The sequence below is a fragment of the Eublepharis macularius genome, chromosome 1 (assembly GCF_028583425.1).
Source record: "Eublepharis macularius isolate TG4126 chromosome 1, MPM_Emac_v1.0, whole genome shotgun sequence".
NCBI lineage: Eukaryota > Metazoa > Chordata > Lepidosauria > Squamata > Eublepharidae > Eublepharis > Eublepharis macularius.
Window position 1 is genome coordinate 44,454,320 of NC_072790.1, and position 18,029 is coordinate 44,472,348.

The 18,029-nt window shown below is 40.0% G+C and overlaps 1 protein-coding gene across 1 annotated transcript in view; it reads right to left on the reverse strand.

The window, feature by feature from the left end:
* The window catches only part of GEN1 (GEN1 Holliday junction 5' flap endonuclease), a 33,645-nt gene that overhangs the window by 11,183 nt on the left and 4,433 nt on the right, over window positions 1-18,029 (reverse strand). The window contains exons 2-10 of the mRNA XM_054984212.1: window positions 15,008-15,246; window positions 13,222-13,425; window positions 12,146-12,320; window positions 8,375-8,485; window positions 5,053-5,126; window positions 3,233-3,324; window positions 1,369-1,519; window positions 1,246-1,282; window positions 1,074-1,154 (exon numbers count right to left, since the gene is read on the reverse strand). Coding sequence (XP_054840187.1) covers window positions 1,074-1,154; window positions 1,246-1,282; window positions 1,369-1,519; window positions 3,233-3,324; window positions 5,053-5,126; window positions 8,375-8,485; window positions 12,146-12,320; window positions 13,222-13,425; window positions 15,008-15,168 — 1,086 coding nt within the window. The 5' untranslated portion in view covers window positions 15,169-15,246. The remainder of the gene's footprint in view (window positions 1-1,073; window positions 1,155-1,245; window positions 1,283-1,368; window positions 1,520-3,232; window positions 3,325-5,052; window positions 5,127-8,374; window positions 8,486-12,145; window positions 12,321-13,221; window positions 13,426-15,007; window positions 15,247-18,029) is intronic.

The following is an 18,029-nucleotide window of genomic DNA, read 5'->3' on the forward strand; positions in this document are numbered from 1 at the left end:
AAATTCCTAGCCCAGTAAGGCCTGGCCCAGCAACAGGAAAGTCCAGTGTGGCAGCGGGAAGGCCCAGCAACACATGGCTTCTGGAGGCCCAGCGCAGCGGGGGCACTGAGGAGGATGGGGCATTGCAACAGGCCCTGGATTGCTCCTACACTCCGCAGCAGGCCAATTTCAGCCTGTTTCAAGGCCGCATCAGATCCGTTTGGAGCCAAAATCGGCCCGCTGTGGAGCGCAGGAGCACTCCAGGGCCCATCACACCGCTCCGGCAGTGTTCCTGCGCTCTGTAGCAGCCTGATTTCAGCTCCTAGCAAGCGCGATTTGGCTCCAAATGGGCCATACTTGGCCTGCTGCAGAGTGCACAGGAACCATTTGTAGAGCCTGTTTTTTTTAAAAAAAATGGGCTTGGTCACGAGTCATTAAATTAAAAAATATATCAAACTTATATGAACAGATACTACAATTGATCTTAGCCAAAAAGCAAAGTGATCCACCACACCATTTCTTATTGATCTAATTCAAGGGCCCTGTGGAAAAGGCAGGCTTTCAAACCCTTTCAGAATGCCTTTAAGCAAGCAGCCATTCTCAGCTCCTGAGAGGATCACCCCTTCGCCCCCAAGCTCTTACCAGCAAAACCTTTCCTAAGGTTGGTTCCTGGAGTAAGGCCCTCTAGGGAGATTATAAGTTTTGGGCTGGTTGATACCATTGGAGGTGGTCCTTCAGGAACTGAATGATCCACCCGAATCATAGCACTTCTTTAAGAACCACTAACTTTAATGGCAGAGATAAATATGCTGTCTCTATCTCACAATGAAACTGGTGGACTTCAAAGTCACCTTGGCTTTGGATGACTGGTGTTGAAACTTAGAATTTATTTTTCTTTAATGTTCAATTTTCACCTTACTCTGAGTAAGAAACTATATTAGAAACTGTATTATGTCCTAATATTTTGTACATAAATTGTTTTCTAATGAGACACAGAACTCTATAAAAGTTCTTTCATTCTTTCACCTGATAAAATTGCAGCTAATTCACATTATTACAAATGGGTATGACCTTGTAACCAGCAAATTCAGTACCTGAAAAGACAACAAATTTGGCCTTCGGCACTCATATGACTTCATCAGCTTATCTTTGCTGAGGAGATACTCTTGGATAACCTGTAGAAGGAGGAGGAAAAGAAACTGTAAGATGTTTAGGTAATTTGTTTATAAGAATCTTATTCACTTTAAAAAGTGCTCATTAAATTACCTCAGGGAATGGAAAGCCTTCACATGCTTTAGCTTTTCTGCAAATACAATACACACATGAGAACTCAGTTATAAATGTGCTCCCAATAGTAATCAAATGTAGTTCATGTAGAAGCGCGCCTACTTTCTAATGCTGTCCTCCGCTATCCTCACTTGTCGATCTCGCTCTGAGAAGTGCCAGTCACAAGGGCAGAGGTATGTTGCCTCATGGGGTTTGCAGAACCCCACTGTTTCACAAAACTGACATCCAATGCATTCATGATCTTTAAAGGAGCCTAAAAGAAAACAAGAAATGAGCTTAAATGTTGAGTGTGTGTTAAAATGAAATATAAACTGGTTAAACTATATTCCATAAAGACTCTTAAATAATCATATATAACTTCAAAAGTCTATGAAGAACATCTGTGATGGATTGCACATTTTAAAAAGCCTGGGCTAAACACACACACAACTGCAGGAGTGTTAAGAATTAATCCCTCACAGAATCAAGAGCTTTGAGTGACAGGCTACTCCAAGGGATCTGAATGGGTAGCATGAGCTGGAAAGAGGAGGGTCTGCTTTCAATTATAGCTGAGAGAGGTGGAATGTGAAGAGTTGGAAGATGAAGTCCTAACAGAGAGCAGTTTTAACACGGGCAGGAGAATGGGGGAAGGTTGACAAGGAGGTTTGGGAAATATGTGCAGACTCCCAAACAGGCCAAAGAAAGGGGATCAATCTTCTAAGAAGAGGAGATTTTCCCTACCCAGCCAAACAGGGAGGTAGCTCTGGAGAAACACTGATGTGTGAAGAGAAGGGGACTGGGGTACTAGAAAGTACTAGAAAGTACTAGAAATGCCCTTATCTTTCTCTTCTAGAGTTAGGAATGCTGATTCCTAACTCTAGAAGAGAAAGATAATTTTAAAGGAAACCATACTAGAGCCAGTTTGGTGTAGTGGTTAAGAGCAGCAGGTCACTAATCTGGAAAACTGGGTTTGGTTCCCCACTCCTCTGCTTGAAGCCAGCTGAGGATAATAATAATACACTTTGTAAAGTGCTCTGAGTGTGGCATTGTCCTGAAGGGCAGTATATAAATTGAATATTATTATTATTCTTAGAGTACTTGGGAAAAAACAAGAGAACCAAACTTTCAAAACACAAGCCAGTTTGGTGTAGTGGTTAAGAGCATGGGACTATAATCTGGAGAACTGGGTTTGATTCCCCACTCCTCCATTTGAAGCCAGCTGGGTGACCTTGTGTCAGTCACAGCTTCTAGGAGCTCTCTCAGCCCCACCCACCTCACATGGTGTTTTGTAGTGGGGATAATAACATACTTTGTAAACTGCTTCGAGTGGGTGTTAAATCATCCTGAAGGGTGGTATATAAATCAAATGTTATTATTATTATATTATCTGTGAAGAGCATAAGAACTAAAGTCTGTGCATGTTCAGGTTTTACCTCAGAGATATATATGCTGACATACCTGATTTCACCTGACCTTTCTCATCTGAAGTAAATAAAATAATTATTTTTGAATTTTAAAAATGCCTCTGGTGCCACTTCTGTTGTTTAAGCATGAGGGAGTGTCATTAACATCTAATGCCCTTAAGAATCAATGTACATCAAGGTCAAATAATGAAAGCCCCGTTTCTCTGCTCAAGTGTCCCAATATTTGTGTCCCAAGAGCTAAGGAAGATATTGGTTGGGATTCACTGAACCATGAGTAGAGCTTCCCTTGGGAAATGTGGCTTTCTTGCAAACTCCTGTACCCCCTAAAAAGAGTCCTGATGGCCAAGGACAGAGGAGTACCACAGGTTGGTGCAGGAGAAGGGGGAATTCGCAGAGACTGAAGTTCAGAAGCATATACAAGGGCAGGTTTGGATCTAAGCTATGGTCAGTTCAGAGTTTCACATTGCGTGGCTACAGTCATAAACTTTTGGGGTTGGATACATCAGTTTAAAGACAGCATGCTGTACGCAGCACTTCCTTTTTTAAGCCATGCAATGACTCACCTGGATGACGACATATTGTACAGTGAATCACCTTTTTAAGCGGTATAGCTGGGATATCACTATATTGAAAGGGGTCTTTCCATTGTTCAAATCTAAAATAACATTTAAAAGATAAATTTAATAACTGGCACTGGTTAGTCAATCATATTTTTCACAGCCTGGGGCCTTTATACTTATCAAGCCACGTCTCCCAGTATACTTCCTTCTGCCAGTTACGTTCCTCAGACAGCCTCCGTGTACATTGCACAACCGTCTACCAAATACTATCAGAAACGCTATCATTTTTCAAAATGTGCAAAACCGAACTGTACAAAAGGGCATTCTTATAGAAGGAGCAAAATTGCAGTGTAATAGTTCATGAGGTGGCTTTTATTACAGATCAAAAAATTCCTGTGCTGATTGTCTTGTCGCCTTAAACAGATAAGCTTGCTTGCATTGTTCTAGTTTTTATTTCTATTCTACAATCCCAGCCCAGCTATGTTGGTTTGTCTTACTTGGAATCTTTGCTGTTAGATTCTGATGTCTTATAATCCGTTTACAGACTGACTGAAAAGGGTTTTTTAAAATCATACTTGTGATCAGTTTTGGGTCTTAGTGAGAATGGCGAACTAGAAAAGAAAAAATAAATAAAGTAAGACGCCTTCCCTTAGGACTGTTCATACAGTTACACTGAGATCATGGGCCTTGTCCATGGTGGGCCCAGTCTTTTGGAATGGCCTGCTAGAGTGAGTGAGGAGGGCACCTTCAACTTGCTACATTCAAGAAGGCACATGAGGCAATCTTAATCCAGAGACCATTGAGTGAAAGGATAATTTTTCAGCAGATCTGGCTATGAGTTTGCTGATTCTGTGATTTTTATTCTGCTGTGTTTTAAAACTGCTAATTTGTGTATGTTAATCGGTTTTTATTTTGTTAACTGGGGTATTATTTACATTTTTTACATCCTCACAGCTTGGATGCTGCATTGTTTGCCATCTTGAGTGCAAGAAGAGAAGGCAAGAGAGAATAAATAAATAATTTTAAATAATAAGTTTAAAGATATAAGAGAGGGAAAAATAAATAATTTTTTTAGGAAGTTGGAAACCATTTTCTGATTTTTGGTCCCAAGAGTATTGACTGGTATAACTGTGTAATGTTGTCATAATTCTTTCAGGTGGGTAGCCGTATTGGTCTGTAGCAGAAGAGCAAGATTCAGGTCCAGTAGCCCCTTTGACACCAGCTAGATATCCAGGTAATAGCTTTCAACAAAGGGAGCTTTGACTCTCGAAAGCTACCCTGGAAATCTAGTTTGTCTCTAAGGTTCTACAAGATCTGAATCTTGCTCTTTAATAATTCTTATAACATTCGAAAAGGCCGTTGAGACACTCTAATTGTTTAGTATTGTTACAATAATAACGTAAAATGTATACTATTTATGTTCCAGTTGTCATAGTTGAATTTTATATATATAATTAAATATGGATTATATACTTATAAGGCGTTTTTGAGATCTCCACTAAGCAACCTTCACATCATTCTGTCTGCATAGCACAAATCTGACTATATAATGAATAGCAACAATTACATATATTAAATGGACTTATGCCAGCAGAGGACAAATAAGGGCTATTTTAATTTTTTTCCTCCAACTACCCCTGATGCTGTCTCCCAGGAGCAGTGTTTCAGGCTGTTGTGAGGGGGGGGGGGAAGGTGAGAAAGTCATGATCTGTGGTGGAAATCCCTTCCATTAGCAGAAATTACTGCTGGATCAAGATCTCTGTCTTGAGATAACCAAAAGCAGAAAGGCTGCTGAAATTTAGGAAATAAGGAAAAACATTTACCTCTGCAGCAAACTCTGCCCTCCTAAAGTCCGAATCAGTTTTAAAGCCTGTTCTTTTCCAACTCCAGGAACTCCCTTTTAGAGACATGAAAAATGACTAATACTGATACAGACCAAAGAAATGTACAGCAATATCTGTTAAATGCTAAAACAATGTGTCTTTCCCACAATGCCTTGCGTACAAACAGTTGCGTCATAAATTCCCGGACATAAAAAATTATAGGGTGTTTTGATATACCTATTGCTGCAGCTGAAGTTTTAAAAAAGTTATTTAGAGGAATTTAGAGGAAAATTCAGATGTAGAGGGCTTATGGCCAGCATGGGAAGTAGCACTGCCTCCAGGCTTTAATGACTGAAATGCTTATGAATGGGCAGTGGCCTAAAATCCCCCACTCCTTCCAAGTTATGAGGATAAAATGGAGAAGGGGAGAATGTTGTAAGAGGCTGTGACGGAGGTTAGGCTGAGAGTATGTGGCCGGCCCATGGCAGAGCACAGATTCAAACTGGGCCTCCTAGATTCTAATCCAGCACTCTAACCACTATACCAAGTTGGCCCGCATCAATTTGATCTGAGTTATAACAAAGGTGTAAAAACACGAAGAGACAGGGCTCTGAAAGTTTGGAAGTATTTTTTAAAAAAGAGCAGGAATCAGAACCGGGAAAGGCTGTTTCAATTGACAGGAGCTGTGGAATTCAGTCTGGCACCAGAGCAGTCAGATGATATTGGAAGCGTGACAACCAGTGATACACAGTCAGCAGGTAGGAATGAAACAGGAAAGCAATCATTAATTTTAGAAACATTTTTGTGTCTTCTAGTAAACTTTAGGGAAATAAGATCTGCAAAACGCTGGAGAGACAAGAGTGACCAAAATAACATAATGCGGGAGGCACAGATTTGAGTTTCAGAGCTCAAATCCGTTTCAGACAGTCATGACACCATTGGAGGGCACAGCAGCCACTTTTAAGGCAGCCCACGCTTCTAGTCGTGGCCAACTGCCTCCTACTGTGCTGAGTCTTGATTGGCTCTTCACATTCTGCTGCACCGTCTGGGAAGATTTGGCCGTAAGTGGAAAAAGCCAATCCAGTCGAGAGCAGTCAGTCAACCACAGCATAGTCTAACTAAAAACTGCAGTTGCCGCAGGATTCAATGGTCATGAAAGTAAATCTTCAGAAGAGCATCACAGACAGAGCTTGAGATGACTTTAAGGTAGCCGGAAAACCCGAAACTTGGAAGGTCAAACTTGCAATAAGAATTGTATAAACAGAATTAAGAAGGGAAAACATCTTCTCACATAAGCATGCCAAATCAGGGAGCGACGCATCGACACAAACAATGCTATCAATTATATACTGACAGCGTCAGGTAAAAAGACTATTAGTGAAATGCGCAAAGAACGAGGATACCAAAGTGTACTTTTGGGGAATCAATTATATCCAAGGCTGCTTTCGCAAACATTGCCCCTTCCTACGTGATGGAAGATGATTGAATTGCTTAACTTGCCTTTGCTGTACAAGCAGATTAAACAGGACTGCAAGCATACACTGGAGCTTGCAACAAAAGAAGATTTGTTGCTGGAAAAAACCAAAGCTCATCTGACTGAAATGGAAGGAAAGGCAAACAGATGGCTGGAGAAGGATGGGCATATCTGGAAATTGGAAGCTGGCAGCAAACTGCTGTAAAGTTTTATGTAGACAGCTGCATTAGCTAAACACAAACGTCAAAGGAGACATAAGGATATTGCAGCAGGTCTCGCTTACCCTGCACTGCGATAGTTGCCAGTTAAACACAAAACAAGAACTTATAATATTCTTATGGTTTGGTTTCTAAGATGCCTGAGCTTTAAATTTAAGAAAGCACTCCTAAAAAGACCACAGAGTGATTTTGTGAGGGGAGAGGAAAGTGGCATACCTGGTGATTCTAGCCATGTTACTGTATTGAAGCAAAATAAAAGTCCAGTGCCACCTTAAAGATTAACAACATATATTCTACCATGAGCTTTTTTGAGTCAAAGCTGTTTTTTGGATTCTATGAAGAGGAGATCATATTCCACATGATAAGCCAATGAATGGACTACCACAGTCTCAACTGAAGGTACCAGAGAGCAAAGGCAACTTTATGTGAAGGAGAGTATATGAAAATCTAGGAAGTAGTAAAGAGAAAGGGGGCTGTAGGATAGCCAGCTGCCCCATTAATTGAATTGGATATGTTTCATCGTTTTCCTAAATTTATCGCATGGATGTAGTTTCTTTCTCTAGTGTCAGTCAATACAGCTTGATTCACAAATGAGAGTGACACTCAATAAGCTTTTCTGCAGGTGAAAAAGGGAGGAGGGCCCCCTTTTGCCTACCAAAAAGGCAACACCGGAGATTGAAGGACCTGCATGGACAAAAGCCATGTGGGATGGGGGATGCACTGAGGAGGGGAAATGGGCAAGACTGAGTGAAAAAGTTGGTAGGATCCAATCGATTGAATCCTACTGAAGTCCGCAAAGGCCTCTGGAACAGCTGCTCTCAAAGGAACGTATGTTTAGCACAGTGATCCCCAATGTGGTGCTCACCAATGTGTTTCCTAGCACCCACTTCCTTCTTCCCCAAGGCAAAGAGCCAGTCCTGGCTTTCCTTGAACTCACTGGAGCAGAAGGTGCTTCAGAAGACCCCAGGAGGCATCTCCTTTGAGTTTGCATGGAACACTCATCCAGAAACACCTGCCCTCAGCATAGATGGATGCTTGGCTTACGAACTCTCAGCATTTTGTGACTGGCTTCAGCTCCCATAGCAGCCATTTTGTGGTCAGTCATGGCCCCTGTGGCAGCCATTTTGCAGTGGTCTCCACTGCCTGTTCTCAAAATTCCCTCAAGCCCAACACAACTGGAGATCCCTGGCTTAGAATAATGCCAATGGGATTACATCTATACACTTCAGTTTTAACTGACTGCAGGATTCAGTTCTTAAGTTTGCCTTATAGACTTATATATACCATCAAATATCCTTTGCAAATTAGAAACAGCATTAATACGGGGGAATAAAATATAGACTGAGACTCTTATCTCCGTCTTTGACACCTCAATCATAATCACATTTACTTGGATGCTAGCCACAATTATTACAATGGAGCCTCTCTTCAAATTCATGTGCTTAGGTAGATGGAAACATACTGACAAGGGCAGTGAAACAATGTCCAGAAACTAACACACAAGAAAAATTTGACATAAAAACATAGTTAGTACTATGACTTGAGACACTGATGCATCTTTGGCTTCAGAAAGGTTAACTGTTAAAATCGAAAGTTAGTATCAGAACCTTAATTCTGCCCCCGCCCTTACCTTAGGGAGATAATCACAGCCAAGAAGAATTGCTAATCCAATCAGATGCTCTCTGTTGCAGCCTAGTGTCTCCTCAACAGAGGATATTGAATAGCAGTCAACATGCGGGTCCTGTAAAAAAAAAATACAGTAAAAAGGCGATACCTTCTAGAACGACACAATCCACAGCTTGGCCTGACAACAAAAGAGGCTAGAAGTACAATGAGAACTGGAAACGTTTTCCCTGCCATCATCAACATAAAAAACTAAAAAGCATTGCAGAACTTTTCAGAATAAGGAGGAACATACCACAATATATACTAATCAGAGGCTCAAATTGAATGCTTAAATGTAAATTCCAGATGTTCAATAGAACCTCATGCCAACCACTTTAGCAATAAGACAAGGCACTTTGGAATAGCTGCACTAGCCCTCATTGTGGGGTTGTTTATTGTTATGATCCAAGATCAGAAATCAGAATTGACAGACATATACATTAAATATATCATAAATAAATAAAATATACTAAGCATAAAATACAGCTCTTAATTAAAATTTGCTAAAGCAAAGCCATGTTCTTCTGCCTAATTAAGCATGCCAGGGCACAAAATCTAACTACTTTAAAAGAGATTTCATTATAGCTACTTTAAAAGATATTTCATTATAACGATCACCACAAACGAGTGAAATATAAAACTGATTTGATCTACCAGGATAATTGTGCATAAGTGGAGTAATATATACATTCTCAATGCTCTGGAAAAACTGACAGTATAAGAGGACATGCTCAATTGTTTCTACCATACCAGAGTGGCATGGACAGAGACGTTTCTCATATGGAATGCGAGCTTATCTCCCATCCAGAAAAGCAGATGGAAGGATATTAAGTCTAGCAAGGGTAAAAGCTCTACAGTGTTCGGGAAACAAAGTTTTGGTTGTAATCCCCGACTGCTGGGACAAGATGAACTCAAGATCCGTCCAATTGGAAAAAAATATCCCATAGTCTCTATTTAATTATTGTTTTGGTTCCTTGATAGCCCAGATGTAAAAGAGCTGTACTAGAGAAACCTAGAAGTTGGGGTTTGTCCTCTATTACTTCCCTCCACCTTGCTCAAAAACTATCTACAAAAATTAAAGAAGTTAATCGGGGCAGGGGGGGGGCAGAGTTTAACCTCAACCAGAAAACATACAACTTGCAACCAAACCTGTGATTCTAATGTTACCAGACCTGCCTCTAGTCTAAGCATAGCATTAGGGACACATTGAGGTACTCAAAATAAGGATCTTAAAAATGTTGACTGAATAGTTTCCAACTTAAGATAGTCATTCTATAAACAAACCTGTGATCCATACATAACATAAGCTGAGGTACCATCTTACCCTAAAAGATTCCATCTGTATGAAATGTGGGATCCCCCTTTCGTATGGAATACTTCCAGAAACTATTTTCCAAAGGAGACAGGCATCTTTAAGTTTAGCGTCCTGGTTAAGTTGGAGCAAGGCTGATTTTAGTGCCTCTCACTTTTTCTTTTTAATTAATATTTTATATTGCTGTTTTAAGGTATATAAGTCTATGGAGAGTGAATGTGGGGCTTCACCTTATCTTTCATAGATTACTGTATTTTCACTTTGAGAGGGGTAGAAAAGCTGACACTAGCTTTTCAACAACAACAACATTCAATTTATATACCGCCCTTCAGGATGACTTAACACCCACTCAGAGCGGTTTACAAAGTATGTTATTATTATCCCCACAACAAAACACCTTGTGAGGTGGGTGGGGCTGAGAGAGCTAGAAGCTGTGACATTTCATTTCATCTTCTGTGTTATGGAGTCTACATTACAGGGATTTAATTATGAATCCCACTGTGACCCACCAGATAGACTTTTGAACCCAGGCTCTCTTTCAACTCCCTGCTCAGCCAGACTCCCTTCACAAGGGATGGGCACTGTTTCCCACCCTCTATTAACCATCCATGAAATGGGAACAAGAGGCAATAACATGCTTAAAGTAAACAAGTTAACACAGCATGTTAACATAGCACATTCTTCCAAATGGTGTTGAAGGAACATCACATAAAAATATTTAAATATACTTTTTTCAAAGCTATTTAAAAGTTTTTATAAAGAAAAGAAAAAGGGTTAGGCAGGGAAAAAGAAAGCACCGGATCTCCTAAAACCTACTTGGCAAATGAAGAACTGTTCACACACTCTTACAAGATAATTTAGATAAAGCAAGAAAAGATTATAGCATAACAAAGAACCAACTGCCATACAAATTGCAAAAAGGTGATTTATAGTGCAATCCTAAACAAAGTAACACCTCTCTAAGCCCATTGACTTCAATGAACTTAGAAGGGTGTGTGCTGTTGAATCACTCCAGAAGAACAAAGGAATAATTTAGCTCATTGATTTAAATGAACAAAAATCCATTTATTATTCAAACTGCACCCTTAATAATAGTGCCCACTAACTGGTTTCTATAGCCAAATAGCATATTGACTTAAAATTGCCCAGAGCCTCTATACAAGCTAAAGTGTAAGTTTTTAAAAAAATTAACTTAATGCTTTCACTATTTTATAAACTGACATTCAATCCAGTGTTTATTTTAGATTAAAATGCCTATGACTTCAGACAGGGTTTCTTTTACTACCTGTATCTGTGGCAGTGTTTTGTGAACAGCTGCTCACGCATAAGAACATAACTGATCCATCTAGCTCACTTTTCTATCTCACACAGTGGCCAACCAGTTTCTCTCAAGGGCCAACAGCGGGGCACAGAGGCCATGGCCTTCCCCAGATGTTGCCTCTTGACACTGATATTCAGAGGTTTACTGCCTCTGAATGTGGAGATTCCCTTTAGTCACCATGGCTAGCAGCTACAGATCTGTCCTTCATGAAACACCAACTACAGTTTGGCACCATTATATTTGAACTGAGCCATAACACTCCAATTTGTATCTATAGGGTTAGAGCCAACCAGCTTTTTCACTAGTTAAATAAATAGGACCACTGCAAAGTTTATCTTGGGGATCAAGGAACCTGAATGGATAAAAACAATATGGGTTGGAGGCTGTAATAAAGACTGAGCAAAAGAGCTGGCTGGTTCTAACCCATACTGACCTCTGTCAGAGCAACAGCTATGAGCATGCTTTGTCAATCCAGATATTACACTAAGCACAGTTAAGCTTCTGATCTGAAGCACAACCCCTTCTGTCTGACCAACTTTTTTGTATTTATGCTCTCCTTTTCTACCCAATGGGGACCCAAAGGGGCTTACAACACTCTTGTCCCCTCCACTATTTTCTCACATCAAGAACTTTGTGAGATAGAAAAGAGCAAGAGTCCAGTAGCACCCATAAGACTAACAAAATTTGTCACTGGTTTATCTGAAGAAGTGAGCTGCAACTCATGAAAGCTCATATCCTGCCACAAATTTTGTTAGTCTTATAGGTGCTACTGGACTCTTGCTCTTTTCTACTGCTACAGACAGACTAACACGGCTACCCATCTTGTGAGAAAGGTTATGCTAAGAGAGAGTGACTGGCTCAGCTTCCATGGCAGAGCAGAGATTCAAAATCAGGTTTCCCCAGATTGTAGTCCAACACTCTAGGCACTACGCCATGCTGGCTTCCGCCAAGCAGACATGGCCTTACAGATCAAAGACAAGGAACAGAGCAAAGGCACTTTCTGGACAAAGATACAGCAGCAGGATAACTGTTCAGAGCAGCCACCATCACTTAAAGCTATCTGAAAGGAGCACACCTGTGCCAACATATCACCATTAGGTTACCTTTATGTTCATGGTAAAATTCCGGTAGACTGTTTGAGCTCCATACAGGAAGGCATCTCCATCATTTGTGATGCAGCCATCCACATAGCCTTTTGCATTCAGATAGGCACACATGGCCTCTGCTTCACCAGCTGCTTGGACCCACGGGATGCCTAAGCACTCCAGCATCTCCAGGCTCTAAAGAAACAAAAATCCCAAGAGTGGACCCCACCAGATTTCAATTATGAGTACTTTCCCCTCCAAGATAATACCTACTGCTTCCAAACAGTCATATGAACTTCCACGAATTGCTAAAATTTACCTGTGCTCTGATTTGCAAAACCTGTGTTGTGACATGGGCCATTATTCCATAATACAGTTTGTCTTCAAGCACACTATATACACAACCACAATGCCAGAAACTAACAAAGAGTACTGATATCATAAAATCAATGCTAGGTACATCCTGCACACTGAACATGGTGCCTGCAGAGATGAACCAATAATAAAAGTCTAAAATTCCCACTAGAAAACCCCAAGAACTAACTATACCATTTGTTAACCATTTTGCCCATGTTAATTGCCACTGCCTCTCATGAAATGAGGCAGGCCTTGAAAGAAACTGTTCAAGATTAATGGCAATTGTGACTGGTACATTTCCAAGCAGGTGTAATCTATAGAGAATGGTGTTGCCCTGAAACATACATACACATGCTTGGGCATCTAGCAGCTATGCCAAAAAGTCTGAAATGAGATAAGATCTTGACAGCCTTCCAGTTCACAGTCTTCCAACTGGAGACAGCAACTGCATACTGAGAAAAAAGTGAGGTGTAAATGATTTTGTGCTTGGAATGCTTCCAAAATACAAGCCATGATCTAGACATGAGAAAAAGGAGACCGCGCTTTGCTTCAAACTGGCTCTTGTGGCTCCCCAAAGTCTCAGAAAACCTTGAAAAACTTAGTCCAAAAATATATCATCTTTAGCCAAATGTCAGCAACATCCAGTGAACCAACCAACATTGGGGACCCTATGTGGGGAGAAAGGCAGCATATAAATGTTATAAAATGTTATATCCAACACAGAAAACAAGACCAACCAACCAGATAAACTTGCCTCTTTCAAGAAAGATTTAAAATGAGATCTCCCTGTTCTTGCAGTCCCAGATTTGTTGGAGGGCCCAAAGCGAATCTCTGACCTTTTACTCATTGTATCTGCTTTCAGCTTTGGAGCATCTCCTTCCATCACAAATACCAGACGGATCCCCATTAATGTTAATGAAGACACTCGGAAAAAAAGATTCCTGCAATAACAAGAAAGACATTTTTGTAGAAGTTGGGAACCTGTGTGAATTTTATGGTGATCCCACTATTAGCTACAAAACAGATATATTTGATTTTTTTAATGAAAGGGAAGAACACATACACATAATAAAAAGGTCTATCTAGGCTAGCTCATCTACTTTTCTAAATTCTATTTTATTTGTAGTATGACAAATGTACTCAGAAACCCAAAGTTATTGTCAGCTCAGTGCAGCATTTGGGCCATATGACATTTTGTGGTAATTTCATAGCAACATCCCCTCATTTCTCAACCCACACAAGCTTCAGTGAATAGATAGATTCAGTTATTCCCACTCCCACCAAAAAGGGTAATTCTTTTCAAAACTATTAACTGCAGCAAATTCATTGATTCAGTTCAGATGTCCCCTGAAACCATGATTTATTTTAATTATAGATGGTTTTGTGACACTAGGATTCAAACACAGATGATGGCTCAAATCTTGGTCTGCTTCCGCTTCTGTATCCTGGGAGAGTGCTGCTAGGGAAAAAGCCAGGATGCCTGCATTTGTACATCAACAAAACACAATTTACACAAATAGTAGTATCTGCTTCAAATCCTGGCTTGATGGAGCCTATAAAAATATAATTAGTCAAAAGGTTCACTCACCGTTCCGGGCACACAATGTGATTCTGAATAAGGAAATAACCACTTCTGTAAGTTTGAAAGATCTTGAGGATTTTCATAAGTAAACCTTGTATGTTTTAAATGCTGTTACTATGAATTTTATAGAATGGGGTTACATTGTTATTGTGTCTGCATTACATTGTATCTTTGCAGTGTCTGTGACTCTTTGAAAAAGATTTACGTTGAAACGGGGTATTAAGTATCTAGACAACCCGTTAGAGGTTACAGAATTAATCACAGCCACTCCAAAAGAATCTTTGGGTCAAGACTCTCTGCTACTATTGGGATATAGTGCTTATGAACTTTGAAAGTTGAAGATAAATCTGACAAAAAAAATTGGCTTAAGGATACCTACAGATGAAGGGTGCTGTTTACGCACTGGCACTTTATGAATTTCTTGTGCAATATGTTCTCCCTTTTGGGATTAACACTTTAGCGCTAGCACTTTGTCGGTTCATTGATATGTATCCTGTATGAGATGGTCTGCTTAATACGAAGAACTTTAAGAATTGACCCTCTTAGTAGTACAGAGTTACCTTGGAAGTATAGTTACATTTGTATGAGCTATAACAGAAGTGTTAAAGATGTACACTGTTATCAGTAAAATACCCAGCAATTGTTAAAAGGCTTATCTTTATTGTTATCTAAGGGGATACTTAGTAAGTATTCACGGCTTCCTTTCTTCACCAATGTAATGACACTACTACTTGTGGAAGAGGGGACAGTTTTTTGCTATTCTTTCTTCCCACTACAGACCCCCACTTCATCCCCCGCATTGACTGAGTTGCAGTGAAAGAGAGGCAAGAAAGTCCAGGTACAGAAACTTTGCTCTGCTTATGGAACTTTGGACCCAAGCCCTTGCGTTTTGGGAAATTCCAATACTTTATAATCACATACAAAGGTACTGTCATACCCACCTGAGGTGAGGCTTTGTGACTATGCCAACCATCTTTTTAACATTCTGTGCTTCACACACCCAGAGGCTTAAATCAACAGCTAGTGTCTTTCCTTTAAGGTGGCTGAGGGGGACATGTTCTTTTACAGGTTCCAGGATCTGCCACAGACTAGTGACTCCCATTGTCCCAACTATTCAGTCAGTACAAGGACAGCTGCTGTAAGGGCCAACAGGAATATAGTGGAGGGTCGGCTGATGGAACTGAAATTGTAACAAACAAGAGAAATCAACATTTGTAAGTATATAATTATAAGACATTTTTTATAGGTTAAAAGCCCTAAAAAACTTTCCTAGGAAAATCCTGATTATGTTCAAAGGCATGGATTCAGATTTTAGCTTTAGTGACAACAGCAAATGAAAGGCAGTCTAAATGTCATTTTAGCAATCCAGTCATAAATCTTAACGAGTGATATTATGTGATGGAAATCTTGTCACCTTCCCTTACAGAATTTCTCTATGAAACAAGATTTCTTAATTTATATTTAAGTTTGCAGTGCCAGTTCAAAAGACATAAAATGCCAGCACTGTCCAGTAGTTAAAAAGTGTTGGACTATGATCCAGGTTTGAGTCCCTGCTCTGCCATGGAAGCTTGCTGGGTGACCGTGAGCCAGTCACACACACTCAGCTTAACATACCTCATTGATTGGGGTGAGGATTAAAGGGAGGGAGAATGATCACGTAAGCTACTTTGGGTCGCCATTGGGGGGGGGGGAATTGAATGAACAAGATGCACAGTTAAATTGGCATCTAATTCTCTGCCTGGTGATTTCTGGCTGCCCCCAATTGAAATAGTTCTTTCCATTGCTGATTTTCCTTTCTGGCACTTTCCCACTTCTCTCACCTTTTTTCCTTTGATGCTCCCCTCTCCCCCTTGTTCTTCTTCTCACCTCCCACTCTCTTATAACAGCCTATTTACCAGTAGCCTGATTTACTGGGGTCCCTTCCTTCTGTGCATACTCCAGTTCTAAACGCCCATCCTCCACGAAGCAGAAGAAATTAATTATCTAGTCCTTATTCTTCTTCATTACAACTTACAAAGGTCAGATAGAATTTTTTTTTAAATGCCCAATTTTATACTTGTTTGCAAAATGTTAGAAATGATGGAATTGGAAGAAATTTAAAAGTTACTTAAAAGTGTTCCTAGAAAATGATCTTGTAGCATGGTTTGGCATACTAATGTTTCAAAAATTAACATCGTGTCTTCCAATCTTACAAAAGTTGACATTATACTGCCATATTAAATATTTATACTTGGAGACTTACAAGTTTGATTTACATTCTAAAGGCAATTCATATATTACATGTACACAGAACAATGTAGATTATGCACACTATATAACATTTTTTATCCTGCCAACAGGAAAGCCTACATAGTTTATTACTCATCCATTATTTGTCACAGCAACCCTGTGAGGTAGGTAAGGCAGAAAGAAGTGACTGACCAATGAACTTCAGGGTCAAGAGGGGATTTGAACCTGATCCAAGTCTGACATTTCCAGTGGGACACTACACTGGCTCTCAAAGAACCTGTGTTCATAAATGTGTGTGCCAGACAGCTGGAACAGGCGGAAACTCTGACGCTTCTTGGGATTATTATAAATGACAGTAAGCAAAATTTGCAAAGAGGTCCATAAGGAAACTCAATATTGTTGGCCACTGTACGAGAGCAGGCTTGTTTCATATCAGTTATAAAGGGAGAAAATGGCTCTGACGAGAAATGCAATATTGAGCCAAGTAGGCTTGTACTAAAGACCCAAGATAACTTTATGTAGAAGGAGGATACAGAATGGCTCAGACGGCACTAGATTGTTTCAAACTCTCAAGAGGTAAAAATTTATTCATTGTTTCTATTATCTGTAGTACATCTTTCTCAGTGAAAATCAAGGTGGATTACATAATGTAAGTCAGTGCAGTCAATAGAATAAGACATCCAGTAAGCCAAATTATAATTTAGGACTTGGATACAGAAATCTGAAAACAAAGCCTAAGTATTAGGCATGATGTGTTAATAATACCAAAAGATAGGATAACGTAGGTAGGTAACAATGTAGTGAAAGCAAAGTGAAGGGGGGGGGGGAGACTTGCAGGGGCATCTTATTTTCCTCTTTCCAGAAAGAACCCATTGCTCCTCCCTTCTCTTGCTTCCTTTTCTCCTTCCCACCTATCAGCCAAGCTACCTTTACCTGTACCCTCATCTTCAGCTTGGTGGTGATTATATGATTTCATACCACTGTGTTTTATTTTACTGCCATCTGCCTTGGGTCCTGACTTGGTCATTAGAAAAGCAGGCAGATCAGTACATGCCAGGTAGCTGGAACAAAATGTCTTTTGCATAAAAAATATAAACAAATTAATTAAAAATTGTAATATGGAAACATCCGCGAAACAACCATACTGAAATCAGGTCCAGTGAGGAACAGGGAAAAAGAAACCGCTAAAAAAAATAATTCTTACCAAAAAAAAATGGTAACAGTGCCACCTAATGGATTTTGATGCATACAACATGCACAAAGGAGGAAAGATAAAGCAGGTGTTCTGTGGTCTAATTTTTCTTTGTTTAAACTGGCTTCTCCTGGATCACCAATGAATGTAAAATTTACAAAACAAGTGAGTGCACTCATCTCTTAATAACTAAGGCATAGCTAATATGTGATCCTAAGCATGCACTTTTGCATAAAAATGTAAGTGCCTTACTGATCAGATTGAGCTTCACATAGTCCAGCATTCTTTGCAAGAATCCCACAAGTCACTAGGTCATCTACGAGTGGACCCTAACCTAGCTCCTGTCCAGAAAAATCAGCATAGAAAATAATAGTATAAGTCAATGTGGTGACATAGGGCTGCAGGCTACCTGCAGCAAGGCATCAATTCAGATACTTTCTGTGCATTCAAAAGAACCCAAGTTTAAGACATTACACCAAAAGCAGTGATTCTGAACATCTGAAGTAGGACTCTTAATGGTGCAATCCTGTCCATGTTTGTTT